The sequence below is a fragment of the Rhinichthys klamathensis genome, unplaced genomic scaffold (assembly GCF_029890125.1).
Source record: "Rhinichthys klamathensis goyatoka isolate OS25496 unplaced genomic scaffold, OSU_Roscu_1.1 h1tg000174l_1, whole genome shotgun sequence".
Classification (NCBI taxonomy): Eukaryota; Metazoa; Chordata; class Actinopteri; order Cypriniformes; family Leuciscidae; genus Rhinichthys; species Rhinichthys klamathensis.
This window is the reverse complement of record NW_026606704.1, coordinates 1,007,894-1,024,572: the sequence shown is the minus strand read 5'-3', so window position 1 is coordinate 1,024,572 and position 16,679 is coordinate 1,007,894. Positions and strand designations below refer to the sequence as shown.

Below are 16,679 nucleotides of genomic sequence, written 5' to 3'. Positions count from 1 at the left end.
GTGGGCAAGAACCGCCTATTCTCTTCCAAGTGGTTGACTGGAAGATGACTGTATCTTTCATTACAGAGGAGGAAATCATTGGAAAATGCGGAGTACTTAAGCTGGACTGAGAGCATGGAGCTGCAGAAAGCTGCAAGTGAAGAGGAGGTCACCAGGCTCCGGCGTCAGGTACTGGAACTCGAGGCATCACTGTCTAACAGGCAACAGCAGCTGGACATCTTGGGAGCAGACCTTGAGATGCATAAAAAGTCAATTGAGGACTTGACCTTACAGAGGTCAAAGGCTGAGTATGAGGCCCAGAAATATCGTGTTGAACTAGAAGGTGTGATCAAAAGCAAAGGTTCCATCGAGCAAGAGCTGAATCGTGCTCGGCAACAGGTTCAGCAGTCAGAGGCCAAACAGGCCACCCTGGAAGAGAGCCTCCGCAACCTTAAAAAGAGCATAGAGGAAAGTACATTAGCCCGTAAGAAGCTGGAAGATCATTTACGTCGCAAGGACAGTGATGTACAGGGCCTGGAGGAGCACAGTCGTACGTTAGAGCGAGAACTGAGGGCTAAGGAAGATGCAGAGGCAGAGCTCCTTAGCCAAGTGAGAATCATGGAAATGGATCTGTCACACAAGTCAGAAGTCAGAATGAAGCAAGGTGAATCCTTGTTGGGTTTCTCCATAGAAGGTGCACAACTGTCCACTTTTACAACCGGTTCTTCGATAATCCATTCTGAATCTGAGGCAGATGTCCTGCAACGCAAAATGGAAGAGCTCATTATGGGCAAGAAACGAGCTGAGACTGAGATCAAGACCTTGAAGTCTGAATTAAACTCATTCATTGTCCACAAAACTGTGGCTGAGGAGAAAGCCCAACGTTTCAAAGAGCTCTTAGACGAGGCAAACAACAGGCTGAAGAAGCTTCAAGTGGAAATAGATGCAGATAGGTCCAACATGAGACAGAAAGCAGAAGAATTAAGACAAGAATCTTCTGAACTGAAAAAGTCTGTCTATGTGTATCAAGAACAAATCAAGTCTCTCCAAAGGGACAAATCGGCTCTGGAGCAGAGAGTGATGTTCCAGAAGACAGAGGTTGATGGCATAAAGGACCAACTCAAGGTCAACCAAGGGAAACTTCTACAGCGGACCTCCTTGGAACAGGAGAGTGCTCATAAGTTTAGGTGCATGGAAGATGAGTTGTCTTCCAAACAGACTGAAGTAGAGCAGATGACATTCAAGGTCAATGAACTTAATAGAAAGAATCAGTTATTGGAAAGTGATACCCGACATCTTAAGGTAAGTATTGAGTCAATCCAGCAAGACAAATCACATGCTGACCAAAAGATTAAAACCCTGAAAGGTGAGGCAGAGGTTTTGAAGGAGCAACTGCAGAGAGCCAAAGAAGAGATCAATATGAAGACAAGAACTGAGAAGGAAGCTCAACTCAAAATCAAAAACCTTGAATTAGAGCTTCAGAAAAGTTCCTTGCATGTGACGCAGCTTACTAAGAAAGTAGAAGAACTCAAGAAGATTACCATGGACACTGAGCGTGCCATTAAAAATGTGAAAGCAGAACTCGATAGAGCATCCATTGAGATTGACAGTAAGGAACAGCAAATTAATATACTCAGATCCCAGGCAGAAAGTGCAAAATCTCAGGTAAAAATATTTGAAGAGGAGCTTCTGAATAAAACACAGGTATCTCATGAGCTTCAAATCAAACTTAAAGATTACAATGAAGAAGCCAAAAAGACAACCGAGCTACAGCAGAAGATCAAGTCTCTCACATTGAACATCACCAACTATGAAAAAGATATTTCAAATCTCAAAGCAGAGCTGAGTTCCATAACCACTGAGAGGAATCTGGCTAATCAGAAGGTTCAGGAACATAAAGTCGAGATAAATAACCTGAACATGGCATTGAAAAAATCCATAGGAGAATCTCAAAGGGAGTCATCTGAAGGTAAGAAGAGCATAACAAAGGTGCGAGAACTTGAAAATGAGCTTTTGAAATGTAAGCAGACAATTAGCAGGATCAGCGGAAGTTCAGAAAAAGCCACAGTAAGCCTGAAACTGGACATTTCATCTCTTCAGAGGGATAAGCAAACCGCTGACCAGAAGTTACAGGTTTTGAAATGTGAATTTGATAATCTGAGTACCACTCTAAAAAGGACAAAAGATGAGTTACAGCGGGTGACTGAAGAAAACAGGTTAAGCCAGTCCAAACTCAAAGAATTTGAGGCTGAACTCCAAAGGAAAAGTTCCGTAATGCGAGAAATGAGCTCAAGCGCAGATAAATCTGTACTGAATTTAAAACAAGAGCTAGTCACTTTTCAAAAGGATAGGAATGCTGCAGAAGACAAAATTACAAGTTTAACTCTCCAAACATCAGAACTGAAGCAGAAGTTGAAGCAAACCAATGAAGAGCTTAAGCAGAAGCAAAATCAAACAGCAGCTGCTGAGTTGAGGTCACAAAAGCTTGGCGAACAATTGGACAACTGTAAAAAGATGCTTGATGATCTCAAAGTTAAACTCGACTTACAAAAGAAAGGCTATGAGACTCAACTGAAGATAGTGCAGGCTGAAATGGAGCAAAAGCTTTCGCTGCAAGAATCACGCTTAAAATTGGAGCATGAGAGGAAATCAACGGAGCACTCGCATTCTGTGGAAACTGCAGAGAGAGATAACAAGCACCTGTCTCAAGAAGTGGAGAAGCTGAAGGCATTAATTGCTAATGCAACAAAAGCCAAACAAGAGGCTGAACAACATCTCTGCAATGTACGCACACAGTTGGACGAATCTGACAGACAGAGGGGAATTCTTGACCTTGAACTTCTCAAAGCAAAATCAAAGATTTCTGAGTTGGAAACTGATAAAATCAGGGTAAAATCTAGTATTTTCCAACTCGACAATATTCACAAAGACAGCTCAAACGAGATATCAAGGTTAAAGCAAAAGTTGGCAGAGTCTGAGCAGAAATTGAACATCTCGGAAAGGGAAGGAAAATCTCTAAAAGAACAGATTGTTTCATACATCAAGGACATGAAGTCTCTACAGGAGAAGAATCTGAAGCTTGAGGTAGCAGTTAATTCTGAGCAGAAGCATCTAAAAGAATTGGAGGCACTTGGACAGGCCAATCATCAGTGTGCCAAAGACGAAGAGCTGGCAAAGCTGAAGACTGAATTTCAGCTGACTCAGAAAATTGTTGAGTCGTACGAAGAAGCGAAACAGAACCTGGAGGAGGAACTAAAGAAAACGAAAATGAGCTCTGAGGTACGACTTCAGGTGCATTCGCAGTTTTGTAAAACTTTCATTAAAAGGTGAAGTGTGCAATTTCTTTGTGTTTTAACAATGTGGAGATACAACTATAAGTAAAGGTGCTTTCACACTTGGTTCCATTGCTTAGTCAATTGCACCTCCTCAATTCTATTCACACTTGTATTTTGCGGGTCAGCATCACTATCAACAAAGTGGCAGTTGTTTACCCTTATTGTTAGGTAACGACAATGCGGTACAAGGCAGCAAAATAGAAAGGTTTACTCGCCTCACATTTAGGCCCTGTTTAGGCCCTGTTATCGTTTTAACATGGCATTTTGAAAATGAAAACGATCCTCGTCCATACTGGCGTTTCCACTGCTTTTCAGAAAAGATCTCGGCCCACACTACACGACCGAATACGTATGTAACATGACCATTCATGCACACTGGGGATGCACGTACAAGTGTTAGCAGTTACCCATTGTTGCCGATTACTCTAATAATAGCTCGCCTCTTGCGCATGTAGGCAGCTGCAGTATTATAAAGTGCAGAGTTTAACTGCACAATAGCTGCTAAAAAGGCCAACAAAGTCAGCAAAGCTTGAAGTTCTGTCTCCATGTTATTGTTTACACAATCGCCGAGCCTGATCTGTTACAGAGCCATTGAGAGAGACGGCTCTGGTCTGTTATTGTCGTGTTCCAGTAGCGTAATGGTCATATGAAAGGAGCTTGATGAATCAGGGAAGGATATACAATGATCCACAAGACCCAATCAGGGAGTGAATGTGGGCAGCCTCATATTCAAAAGTTTCTATTTCGGTCTGTCTACACTGAAACTCAACCCCAAGAGTTTTTAAACTAAAACGGGGTCTTCAGTGTTTCCAAACGTCTCAGTTTTCGAGGGTCGAACTAGTGTAAACAGGGCCTTATACTTTGGTCTATCTCTTGGTTTATATCTCTGCTTGCATTGCATCAATCCTACTTGTCAAGAAAGAGAGCGAGCACAAACTGACACAATTCGACCAATCATACATCATCAATAGCAGTTCCCTTCAATGATTTAGGACAGTTGCATTCATATCAGCAGCAAACCGTACCGGAGTACCCCAGACCACCTTTTTAGGTGGACTCAGTCATGGGTTACAGGTGTGCATCCGAGTTCTAAAACCAGTGTTCACATTATCCAAATAAACTAAATTCTGACGTCAAGTGTGCACCAAAAGTTTGAAAGCACCATAGGTCATTTGATAGTTGACCTCCCAGCTTTTCTCCATAATTTGATCATCATTTGAAAAATTATTGTTGCTGCGATCACTATAAATTCTATTCATTTAAATTATGTTCACCACCTATATACCCCAGACAGTAATAGTGCAATAATTGCATGAGGCAAATAGTCCTCACTTTTGTGAATATAAGCAGTAAAAGATGGGGTAGAGAGGAAGCTACATATTGCTGTTCTATTAGTGCAGAAATCACACACTTCACCTTAACTCTTATAGAATTATTTATGAATATGTATATATATATAAATGGGTAACGCTTCCTTTTACAGTACAGTACTTACGTGTACTTACAGTGTACTTACCTAGAAAGTACTGGCTAATATAAGGTAAGTACATGGATTAGGGGTAGGTTTAGGGGTAGGTTCAGGGTTAGTACCGAGTTATTACCCAGTAATTATAATAACTATAATAAGTACATAGTACGTACATGGGTAACAGGACTGTAAAAGGAAGCGTTACCTATAAATGTAATGTTATATATAATGAAATATATTTATTGTGTACAGTATGGTATCATCATCATAGAGTCTGGATTTCAATTTAGGTTCAGTTTCATATTTGTCAAGATCTGAGAATATAGTAGATAGGATGTTACTTCAAAACTTAGTCCATGCTCTAATTGCATAAATGATCTCATGCTTGCAGATAGCTACACTGGAAAAGGAAAAAGTGCTGGAGGAGCTACAAAAGGTCAAGCAAACGAAAATGCAAGTAATCAACGAGGGAAGTCTGGAATATGCTACCAAGAAAACAGAAAATTCTGTTCCCCTCCAGAACTCGAATGCATTTGAAATACACACAAATCAAGTGATGGTTGTTAACAGTCAGAGTGACATCACTGACCCTATACTCAGGAAAAGCTCGATTGATAAAGGCAGGTCTGGTAAAAGCCAGACTGTTACATTCAATATCAATGATTCTGAGTCCTCCATCGATCCTGCTTCTGACTCGCCTATAGCAAGTAAATCGAAAGGGCTAAAAATGGAGTCTTCTTCCCATAAAATTCAAGGTCTCAGAGGACGGATAAGTATTAAAAGGTTAATAAAAACTAATATGATTACTCAGGAAATTGCACTCAAGTTACAAACAGGCCTCATCACTATGGAGGAGATAGAAGCATCACTTGCTCAATTTGTTGGTAAACCGTCCTCAATTGCAGGTGTTTATATAGAGTCTAGCAAGAAAAAGCTGTCCTTCCTCGATGCTGTTGCAGGAGGATTAATATCTAAAACATATGCCATTGAGTTTTTGGAAGCACAAGCTGCCACAGGATACATTATTGATCCTATGACAGGTGAAGATTACTCTCCTTCAGATGCTTTTGAGAAAGGTATCATTACTGAGGATCTCAAAGACAAAATAAGTGATGCTTACAAAGCAGTCAGTGGCTATACTCATGCTGGGAAGATTCTATCAGTGTTTCAGGCTATGGAGGAGAGAATTCTAGATAGGCATAGAGGGAAAGCGATAATAGAAACTCAAATCGCTACTGGAGGTTTGATTCATCCATTGATTGGAAGTAGAGTACCCATGGATTGTGCACTAGAGCAGGGGCTCATAAATCAAACCACCCTTCAAAGTCTCTATGATCCAGTTAGTAACCCAAAAGATTTTCACTACCCAGAAACAGGGCAGAAGGCATACTACAGCGAACTGCTCCGAATCTGTGTATATGATGTCAATGGTGGAGTATATCTTCTTCCTTTTGGTGACCAACATCTTTTCACCCTCTCACCTTCCAACAAACACAGAATATCGGTCATCAACACTTCTAATGGTGCGAAAATGTCAGCCTATGAAGCATATAAGGCCGGTCACATTGACAAGAGAACTTACCTGTTTCTCTCAAGACAAGAGAGCGAATGGCAAGAGATAACAATCATGGACTCAAGTAGGAATCTTTTACACATCCTAACAGACCATAAGACTGGGCGGCAGCTTTCCATTGAAAATGCTCTTAGTCTGAAAATTCTCCAAATGGAAGAGCTCAATAGCTACCGGAGTGGTCAGCTCAGCATTTCAGAGTTTGCTGATCTTTTGATTTCCAGAAGAGTTGTCTTTAAAGTTTCAAACGGTCCTGTTGCAGGACTCTGGGATGTTTCTTTGAAGAAACGACTCCCGGTTTTCAAAGGGCACCAGCTGAACCTTGTGGACCGACTCACCGCATTGAGGTTGCTAGAAGCCCAGGCTTGCACTGGAGGCATCTGTGATCCAGCGTCTGGCGAAAGGGTTCTGATTACAGAAGCACTACATCGAGGACTCTTGGATGAAGGTTTTGCCAGACAGATCCAGCAATGTGAGCAAGCCTACTATGGCATCATTCACCCTCAAAATGGAAAGACTTTGACTGTGGCTCAGGCAATGCAAGAGAACCTTTTCCCAAAGGATGTTGCCGTGAGGTGTCTTGAGTTTCAACTGGCAACAGGTGGGCTCATAAACCCAGAGAGCCAAGAGAGAGTCTCATTGGAGGATGGCATACAGAATTGCTTGATCGACAAAGCAACTGCTGCACATCTTCAACATGACAATTCCCATTTGAAATGTATCACTTGCCCCAAAACCAAGCGAAAAATTTCTTTCAAAGACGCTCTAGAAAAGAGTGTCTTTGACAGCCACACTGGGTTTGTCCTTCTTGAAGTAACAAAGCCCCATAGTACTGGTAATACTTCTTTCCAATACTTCTGGACCTATCGGCACTTCTGATGTGCTACTGGACTCCTAAAATCAGGCCATTTTTTTGGTGAATGTTTTGTAAATAGCAGAAAAAGTAATTGGCATAGCTAGTATATTAGCAACCCTTTGTGGTGGAGCATCATCTAATATAGAAGAGAATATATTTTTATCCTGAAAAAAAAAGTGGTCAAAATGGTGAAAAGGGGATTCTTTAAAATATGGGATTTTTTTCTAAGATATTGTTTAAAAATGTCTCATATATTATGTGATCCATTTTTTTTTCTCTTTTTGATGGCATTTTTAATTTATTGCCAAGCATGCTTCCATGTAAAATGGCTGGGAGCTAAACAGACCTGCTCATTCCTTTCTGTACAGTATATTGTATTCAAACACTGATTTTTTTTTTTTCGCTAATAATGAATGTTCTAAATTGTTTTCTAATCCACCCTACAATTTCTTTCCAATGATTTTAGAGGTCTGTTGAGGACGAGAAGAAAGAACATGGCGATAAAGTTAACAAGTTATTGTCCAGTATGAAAACGAATCTGAACAAAGATGGAAAAGCTCAAAGTGATGGTAAACCCAGCACTGAGAGCACTAGTAAACCCCAGGTAAACAAGTCAAACTATCCCATTGTTTTTTCATCGTTTTTAACAGGTCTATCTGTAGCTGTTTTAATGTCAGCATCTTGTCAACGTGTTGAACATTACAGGGAACTGAATTTTTCGGCATTTCCAAACTTTGCTAATATGTCAAAAACATCAAAACACAATTACATTGTTGTTTTTCTGAATAAAGATTATTATTTTGTATCTCTTCATATGTTTGTTGGTCACATACTTGTTGCTTGCTTTTATTATCCACCCACATTTCACATAAAATATTTACCCATAATACATCACCCTTTCATTTCAAATTGTGATTTAAATAATCACCATAATCACTATTTTGTTATATTACATCTGGACCAGCCATGAGGTCATGTCCCATTTTACACATGGGGCAACAATAATAATCCAATGAAAATGTATCCATAAGCTCCATCATCCACATTAACAACATAATGTGCATGTACAGTGTGATAAACTGTACAAATTGCACTGGGGCTTAAATCACAGCTTTATATGGTGGTTATAGAATTCCCTGCACTACTGATGTTGCTATATCTCTACACTTCATCAAACACAATCTTACACACCACTCATTTTGGAGTGCTTCCTGGTTCTCAGAGCCAAGTAATTTAGTTGGTAAATGTGCTGTTGATTGACCAAGAGCAGAGAACAATTTAAATGCCATTTAAAACAAATTGTTTCCCAAGTTAGAAAGTTGTGTAAAAATTACCATTCATCCACCTAAAATGTCAGAATATATACTTCTCCAAACAAAAGATTGATTACTCAACCTTGATGTTTATATAAACATGGCAAAATGTCTTTAAAAATACAGTGGGATCCAAAAATTTGAGGCCAATTGTGAAAATGCCTGTATCCCCCCCCCCCCAGGGAAAAGTGTAACTGAAAAAAATGACACATTTCAGAATCTGTATTTGCTTTAATAACAGCATGCACACAAGCTGACATGGACTTCACAGGTTTGTGTAAAATACGTTGCTCATGATATCCAGCTGTCACATTCAGTTTAGTTTTGTTCATGGACTCTCAGTATGTTTTCATCTGTCACATGTTTCTTTGTTCAGTTTCCCGCTACTCGTCCATCTCCTTGGTTACCGTCATTATTAGTTTATGTGTGTCAGCTGTGTTTAGTAATTATCCTCGTTGTGTTCACTACTTAAGTTGTTCCTTATCCGGCACTCGTTGTCTGGTCACCTAGTATCTACACTGTTGTGTTAACGTGAGTTTCCCTGCATGTTACATGATTCTTATTATTAAAGTGTTTGGATTTCATCTTCTGAGTCTTCAGCCTGTTCCTGAGAATACTACACCGTTACACCAGCATGATTTGTGAATGTTATTAAGAGAATTTTGTGCTTCAGTAGGAGCAATACATTTTATACAAAGTACACATGGTCAGTGTCACAATATCTATAAATGATTACATTTACATTTATGCATTTAGCATATGCTTCTATCCGTGAAGTGTGCATGTTCTCCCTGTGTTTGCATGGGTTTCATGCTCCGATTTCCCCCACAGTCCAAGGTGAACTGGAGACACTAAATTGTCCGTAGGTGTGTGTGGGATAGGCTCCAGCATATTTGTGTTCAAATAAGTGTTCATATAAGTGTTCAAAATCCCGAAACGTTGTTTGTTTTCTGTGTTAATTTAGATTTTGAATCCCAGGTTTTCAGTGTGGTCTCAAACTTTTGCACCCCATTATAATAATAAATCATGGAACTCTAATAGTGGCATATCCTCACTTTCTCCGCAAATTATATGGCTAGAGGTTGCTTAAAAAACATGAATCTGATTTCAGATGTTTGAGTAGCCTACAGTAGATGTTGGATGAAGTGGCTTTCAAAGTGCAGCTAATCTAATGCATTATTATGTTATATTTTAGATGTCAATGGAGGAGATGGTGACAAAGAAGGAACAAATTGGAGAAGCATTGAAAACGACCCAGCTGATGCTAACCAAACACAGTGACAAGTATGTTATAATGTCCACAGGGCTTCACTGAGAATGAATTGCGGCTTCCAATAGCATTGTTTATTTGCATGCACTTGTTTTTTTTTTTTTTTACTTATTTTCTCATTTTCATGTGCTTTCCCAATAGGAATTTTTTGTAAAATGTTTTCTTTTATTAGAATGACAGAAGAAGAAAAGCAAGAGGCAAAAGAGCAGCTCAAATCTCTTCACCAGGCCTACAGCGAGCTCTCACAACAGTGTGCAGATGCAACTTCTTCAGCTGATCAGGTGAGATATTCTGCCAATTGGTGGTTATACAGTATATGGTGATTATTGTGTGCAAAGTGTAAACACTCTCTCCAGCTGCATGACTAATATTTGTTTTGACAGCTTGAAATATGTAGCATGGTAAGACAGTTTCCAAAATCCTTAGCCACTCTAACTTTTAATGCCACTACTGCAAAGATGGCAAAAATACTTTTGTGTGTGTTTTAAAACTTCATGGTAAACTGAGTATGCTGTAAACATACCTTGCATGTCAGCCAGTCTCACTCTTTCTTCACAGCAGGATACTCTTTTTCCTGTCTACATGAGGTTCACCACACTGCACATAATAACATAATGCTCTGCGTGTTTTCTCTAACTGTGTTGTTCTACAAAATACTGAGAGTTCTGTTCACAGATGCATGTAAGCTTTTATTGCGTCCCATTTCTCTTTCTGATGACTTGCACTGTTGCATATGAGCTAGTACAATCCATAGACTTGACTGATGGGTGAGTATGTTTGATGGTATTTATAACCAATATTGTTATCAAAATGATTAATGATTATGTTTGAACATACTTTCAGAAACATCTTGATTTATTTTATCTCTTTCCAGGCACTGCAGGTCATTCAAGGGATTCTGGATGTTGAAAGTGGAGCTGTCATGTCTGTGTGTTGCTCGGTGAACAATGGCCTCATTGACCAGAACACAGGACTTGGTCTTCTTGAGGCTCAACTTATAACCAATGGACTCATTTGGCCTGAACAGCACTTGTGTATGGACTTGGAGGATGCATTCAAGAACAAACTTGTGGATGACACAATGTTCAAGCAACTGCAAGACTTGAATAAAGCTAAAAAATGTGTTCAGGATCCCCAGTTTGCTTTAGAACCATTGCCAGTTATTGCAGCCCTGGAAAATGGGGCTATATCTGTGCAAACAGCTATAAAGATCATTGAAATCCAGCTAGCGACTGGAGGGTTAAGATACACCGGTGATATCCTACATCTGGAAAGGGCTTTTCAACTTGGCCTGATACCCGACTCACTCTTTATCCAGATGTCAGAGAGCAAGGACACTTGGGAGGACTTGATTGACCCCAACACTGCAGAAAGAGTCACACTTAGTCAGCTTGTGAAGAGGAGCCTGATTCACGAGCCGACAAGACTTCGCCTGCTTCCAGTCAAATGTGGAAAAGATGGAACTATATCTGGGGGAGAGATTGATGTTATGAAAGCTATGCACGAGGGCGTCATTGATAGAGAGATCATGCTTCGGTTGCTGAGCACCCAGTTGTTTGCAGGAGGCATAGTTGAACCCAACACCGGCCAAAAGCTGACTGTTGAGGAGGCCGTATCTGAGGGTCTGATTGATCTGGACACTGCAAGTGAGATATTAAGCCATCAGACCCAAAATGGTGGCATCGTTAATCCTTGCAATGGGGTGAGGCTTACAGTCGACGAGGCTGTCCAGTGTGACTTAATAAGCTCGAGCAGTGCGTTGTTAGTTCTGGAGAGACAGAAAGCATTCATGGGTCTCCTTTGGCCTAACGCTGGTGAAATCCTCTCTTTCTCCACCTCTCTTCAGCAAAATATAATCACAGAAAAACTTGCATCGGAACTGCTGCATAACCGGCAGAACATAACAGCCTTGTACGTACCTGAAACCTCTGAGGTAGTTGATGTTGACTCTGCAGTGGAGAATAACTTGATTGAGACATTTACAAAAGAGTTGTTGAAGACAATAGAAATCCCAGATGTTTTTCCTGATACAGATGAACTGAAAAACAGATTTTCATCATGGCTGGTAATGCGGGAGCTACAAATGGAAGGATCTTGTACATCCGGTGAAGAAATGAGTGACAAAAACAGCACAGATGCACCATCTCTCTCTGAGGTGAAACAGTTATTTATTTCCTACCTCATGATGAATAGCTATATGGATCCAAAGTCAGGCCAAAGACTGTTGATCTTTGACCACCAGTTAAATAAAATGGCTAAATTACTCTTTGAAGCATCAGAATCAGAATGTGCAGATGACATTAGCGGCCTTCATATGAATAATATTTCTGAAGATTTGCATGAGTCTCCACTGAACAGCTGCATTCATAACACTGACAATGATTGTCTGGAAGCTGATTATGATGTGTTGGGAGAATTGCAAATTTGTGAACCTTTGGAAAACACAACAGAAGAAGAACATAAAGTAGTGAATGTAAAAGTATTACACAATTACCTAGAACCTACTCTACCCTTTGACTCTGGTGTAAACACATTAGCAACAGATCAGAATTGTGATCCTTTCCTAGGCAGTAATGAACATGAGACTGTAATTGAAATGAACAAACTGCCTGAGGTTTCTGCATGTTCATGCACAGACAAGTGCCAAGCAGACAAAAGCACCATGTCAAAAACAATGGAGTTACCACATACAGCCTTTTCTATAGCAGCAACTGCCACAAGTTTGTGCTCGATAGTAGCTAATTCTGAATGTGATGATGACGTTAAAGGCCGAGAAAAACATTCGAAAGCCAGTGAAACAACCAACTATACAGATATACCCTCTGAATTCCCACATACAGAGCATGTGTGGGGTGACAAAGTGGACAGAGATTACGCCATCCATCTTCTTAGGGCACAAGTAGAGGAAGGTGGGATTTTAGATGTCACCTCTGGAAAACGGTATGACCTTCAAGGTGCTCTTGATAAAGGCCTTATTGATGAAGAGACTGTCTTAGAGGTACTTGCATTGCAGCTTCAAGGGGATGGTTTGAAAGATAACGAAAGTGCTTCATTGTCAGTTTTGAACACTTCTGTCAACAAAGGCTGCGTCTCAAGTAAGGTAGCACTACAGATCATGGAAAAGCAGAACCTTTTGGGTGGTTTCTATGATGCAGCAGTTAGAAAAACCATTAGCGTTTGTGATGCTTTAGAGAGAGGTCTGATTACTGATGATATTAGCAGAAGTGTTCTCTGTTCAGAGGCAATCAGCAAGGCCATCATTGATCCAGAGGCAAAGTGTGTGCTCAGTGTAAATGATGCCCTCCAGTCGGGAATATTGGATGATGAAGAGGCTGAGAGAATGCAACATTCACAGCAGGATGAAAGGGTAGACATTATGGAGCTTGACTCAGCAAAAAGAGGTCAAATAAGCTCAAGATCAGATGAAGCCATGCATGAATCTACAGACATATCAGGTGTGAGCAGTAGTCAGGATCTTCTGTTACCCACCATTTGTGACGTTCCATCTAAAGCAATTTCTACAAAAGATAATGTGTATGATGATGTATCTGAAACTCTTGGAATAGGGGAGGATCGTGATGTACAATGTGGCAATTTCAAGACTATGGATACTAACAATGAGATGAGCACTACAGATGAAAGAAAAAGCATTTTCACTTTGGAAGGAAATTACTCAAAAAGGCCAAATAACAATGTTGACACTTTTGTCGTTGGTGTTTCTTGTGAAACTGGAAGTCCTTCATCGTGTGTCAGGGAGGGGGCATATCTTGAGACTATAGCCAGTCAAGTTGTTAGCCCAGTACAGAGTGACTCTGGGATATCATGTTCGTCACAAAGTGATGTCTGCTCTGATGAAAGAAAATCAGAGAGTGTACTTAATCCTGAACAGGAATTCAACAGGTCCAATGTGGAGTCTGCAATAACAAACACATATTTTGACAAAGGGCTCTCTGAGAGCTTGAGCACTTTGCTACCAATGGTAAAAGATGTTGCACAAGTTAAAACACTTGCAGAAGCACAGCCAACCTTGTCTTTATGTGGAGCAAGTGTCCCGTCACCAATGGAGACTGCAACAGAGGTGAATTTAAGTACTGATGGTCACCGCATACTAGCTCAAAATCTGCTGAATGAGAAAGAGGAAATACCATTTCAGACCAATGCATCATATGAAGCTGAATACTCCAATAATATAAATGGGAATCCAGATCATGAGCATTCTGATGAGGATCCAGTACCGTTTTGCACAGAGAACAGAGTAAATGTGTCGGTTAGTTATGGGGACATGTCAGAAATGTTCCGAAATGCACCAATAACAACACCTGAGCCCAGTGTGATCTGTACAGAAAGCAGTATTGACTGTAATGTAGAACAGAATGGTGACATTGAAAACTCTATAGGTTTCAAAGGATCAGAGAACACACTTCAACTCAACTTGAAGGATTTAGCTGGATCAACAGTAAATTCCAAGCCATTACCTCTTGAAATTACTATCAACTCTAGTCAAGATGATTCAAGCGGAGGTACGCATAACATACAACACCCAAGCGAGCAAAGCAAGTTTTGTTATGAAGTAGCCTCAAAGGACACTTCAATAGCCAGATCAGCTGATTCCGACTTTACAAGTGACAATGATAAACATGTAAAAGACTTGCTAGAAACTTTAAAGTCAACTTCAGGTCATTGTTCAGAAGAGATGTTCACAGAATCCAATGAATTGCAGACTGACCCCCAAAATCCAAGTCCTTCTGTCAGAGCCATGCTTGATCAGAATAGTGAGAAAAAGGCAGGCATCTTCAAACAGTCTCAGGGTAGAGATACGGTGTTTGCTGAAGCTGTACTCCAAGATAACCTTCATTTACCTCAAATGGCAAGGGCCAAAGATGAAAGTGCTCCAAAATCAATGGGAAGCAGTGATTTTTCAAATGAGTTCATCCAAACGAAGATGGATGGAGTAAGTGTGGACGAAACTCAAAAACAAAAATGTCAAGCCATTAATAGCATTATTGAAATTATTCAGCACCCCTCTGGATCCTCTCCAGCCAATCATCCCAGCTCAAATGAGAGAATCGGGGATCCAGATATCCTCCTGGATTTGAAAACACATGAAGGACTTGATCCGAGAGAAGTTCAGAATTGTACATCTGATGAGAGTAATGATGGAATAACGTGTCAGACTGATATACTGGATATGATTCAGGGGATCTCCACATGTGGAGATCAAGAAATGCTTGAGGATGTGGGTCTTTTGGGAGACACTGTCCTTAGAGATGAAAGCATGGATGCTAAAAACAAGATCTCAACCACAGATGATACTGCTGCAGATGATGTCTTTCAGTCAACCAACTCTAACTACCAGGTCTCTGTGGCAGATGGTCCAAACATAAGGCAGACAGAAGAAGTCAAACCGAGAGTGAGTATTGCTACTACTCTCAGCTGAGGTAGATGCTAATTTCCAAAGCATTATCAATTCTGCATCATCCAAGTGCATGTTTTGATATCTTTTGATAAAGGTGTAAGTATAATTATGTACTTTTTGCAGAGATATTCAACCCAGAATTACTTGGAGTGTGTTGCGAGACTTCAGGATCATTGCGATACTCTTGAAGATATAAGAAGTGACTTGCAGGCCAATGGTCCCTTAGCAGAAGACATTGAGGGCTTGCATTGTCAGTTTGAGGAAGTTCAGGTTTGTCACTTATAAAAAAAATAAAAAGGCTCTCTCTCCACTTTCTCATGACCCGCAGACCCCAGATACTCCTGCTTTTTACTAATATTTGTCCAGTGCTTTCTTTCTACATATGATCTCTACTGTAGCCTGTTGCCTATTCCTTTTATTCTGTCACTCTTCTTCTCAATTCCTTTCTTTTTTTCCTCAACTACTTCCACACACTCTGTTTCTAGTCTCTGGAAAGACAGATTGCTGCTCTCCCTGACATACTAACAGCAGATTTGATCGTAGCAGAGCAACTTCTGAATTCTGCTGATGAACTCATTTCCATGCAAATCCACCAAGATTTGGCTGCAGTCTATGTAGATATACAGAATGCTTACAGAGATGTTTGCTACTTGTCAGCTGAGCGAAGTAATGATATTCTACTAGCCACTGACACGGTGAAGGTTAGTGAAGGCTTATGAAAAGAAAGCAAGAGTAAATATAGAATAATGCAAATGATATTATCTTACACTTTTTCATATATGGGTTACAGATCCATTTGGAAAGCTCATATCAGGAATTGCTAAGCTCTCTTGATAAGATATCAGCTTGTATACAAGGTGATTCTGCGATGGTGTCTAAGCTTGATATCATGGATACTGATGACACAGAAAGAATTAAGATCAAGATTCAGCAAATTAAGGTATGTTGTTTTGGAACGTATTAATAAAGTCGCCCAAAACACAATGGTTTCAATACAGTGTGACATTATATCCTGCTATTTAGCTTCCACATCAAATGAAGTCATTACCTGAACAGTTTTAATTAGTGTTCTTTATTCAGGACACAGAGAAGGACTTGTCAGGAACCCGACAGCTCCTGGAAGATGCTGCTTTTGATATCCAAAACTTCATTTCTGAGCATGCTCAGTTCCTGAGTCCTGCTCACAGCAGACACCTTCTAAGGGCTCTCAGCACTACCCAGAGATCTGTTAAAGAGCTAATGGACAGAGTGTTCACTCAGAGACAAACTCTGGAGGTCCACTTGGAGATCCGTGAGGATGAGAGTCAGCAGCAGGTTTGAGAGAGATCACACTGACCGTTGAGATTTACCTGATCACATGAAAATGCATGGAGATGCTTCTAAAAGTTGTTGCTTTGATGTGTGGTGTATTTTGACGTGAAGTGTTGGGAAACTCTATTGCCCTATTAACCCAAGGGACCCCAAAAAGTGAC

The 16,679-nt window shown here is 40.3% G+C and overlaps 2 protein-coding genes across 6 annotated transcripts in view; both read left to right on the top strand.

Moving 5' to 3' along the window:
• The window catches only part of dst (dystonin), a 243,432-nt gene that overhangs the window by 113,887 nt on the left and 112,866 nt on the right, over window positions 1–16,679 (top strand). For 2 of the 5 annotated variants that reach the window (XM_056260168.1, XM_056260164.1), the window contains 8 exons: window positions 7,675–7,812; window positions 9,717–9,805; window positions 9,964–10,072; window positions 10,666–15,201; window positions 15,331–15,477; window positions 15,693–15,908; window positions 15,998–16,147; window positions 16,288–16,521. In XM_056260168.1, coding sequence (XP_056116143.1) covers window positions 7,675–7,812; window positions 9,717–9,805; window positions 9,964–10,072; window positions 10,666–15,201; window positions 15,331–15,477; window positions 15,693–15,908; window positions 15,998–16,147; window positions 16,288–16,521 — 5,619 coding nt within the window. The remainder of the gene's footprint in view (window positions 1–7,674; window positions 7,813–9,716; window positions 9,806–9,963; window positions 10,073–10,665; window positions 15,202–15,330; window positions 15,478–15,692; window positions 15,909–15,997; window positions 16,148–16,287; window positions 16,522–16,679) is intronic. The other 3 variants (XM_056260165.1, XM_056260166.1, XM_056260167.1) reach the window with 3 other exon arrangements.
• On the top strand, window positions 5,045–7,347 carry LOC130092332 (plectin-like). Its single transcript, XM_056260172.1, has one exon. It carries the CDS (start codon window positions 5,156–5,158, stop codon window positions 7,229–7,231), a length of 2,076 nt encoding a protein of 691 aa, XP_056116147.1. The 5' UTR covers window positions 5,045–5,155; the 3' UTR covers window positions 7,232–7,347.

Bases quoted from the DNA above. Each gene is read 5' to 3' on its own strand.
- LOC130092332 (XM_056260172.1), top strand. From the start codon at position 5,156: ATGATCTCATGCTTGCAGATAGCTACACTGGAAAAGGAAAAAGTGCTG.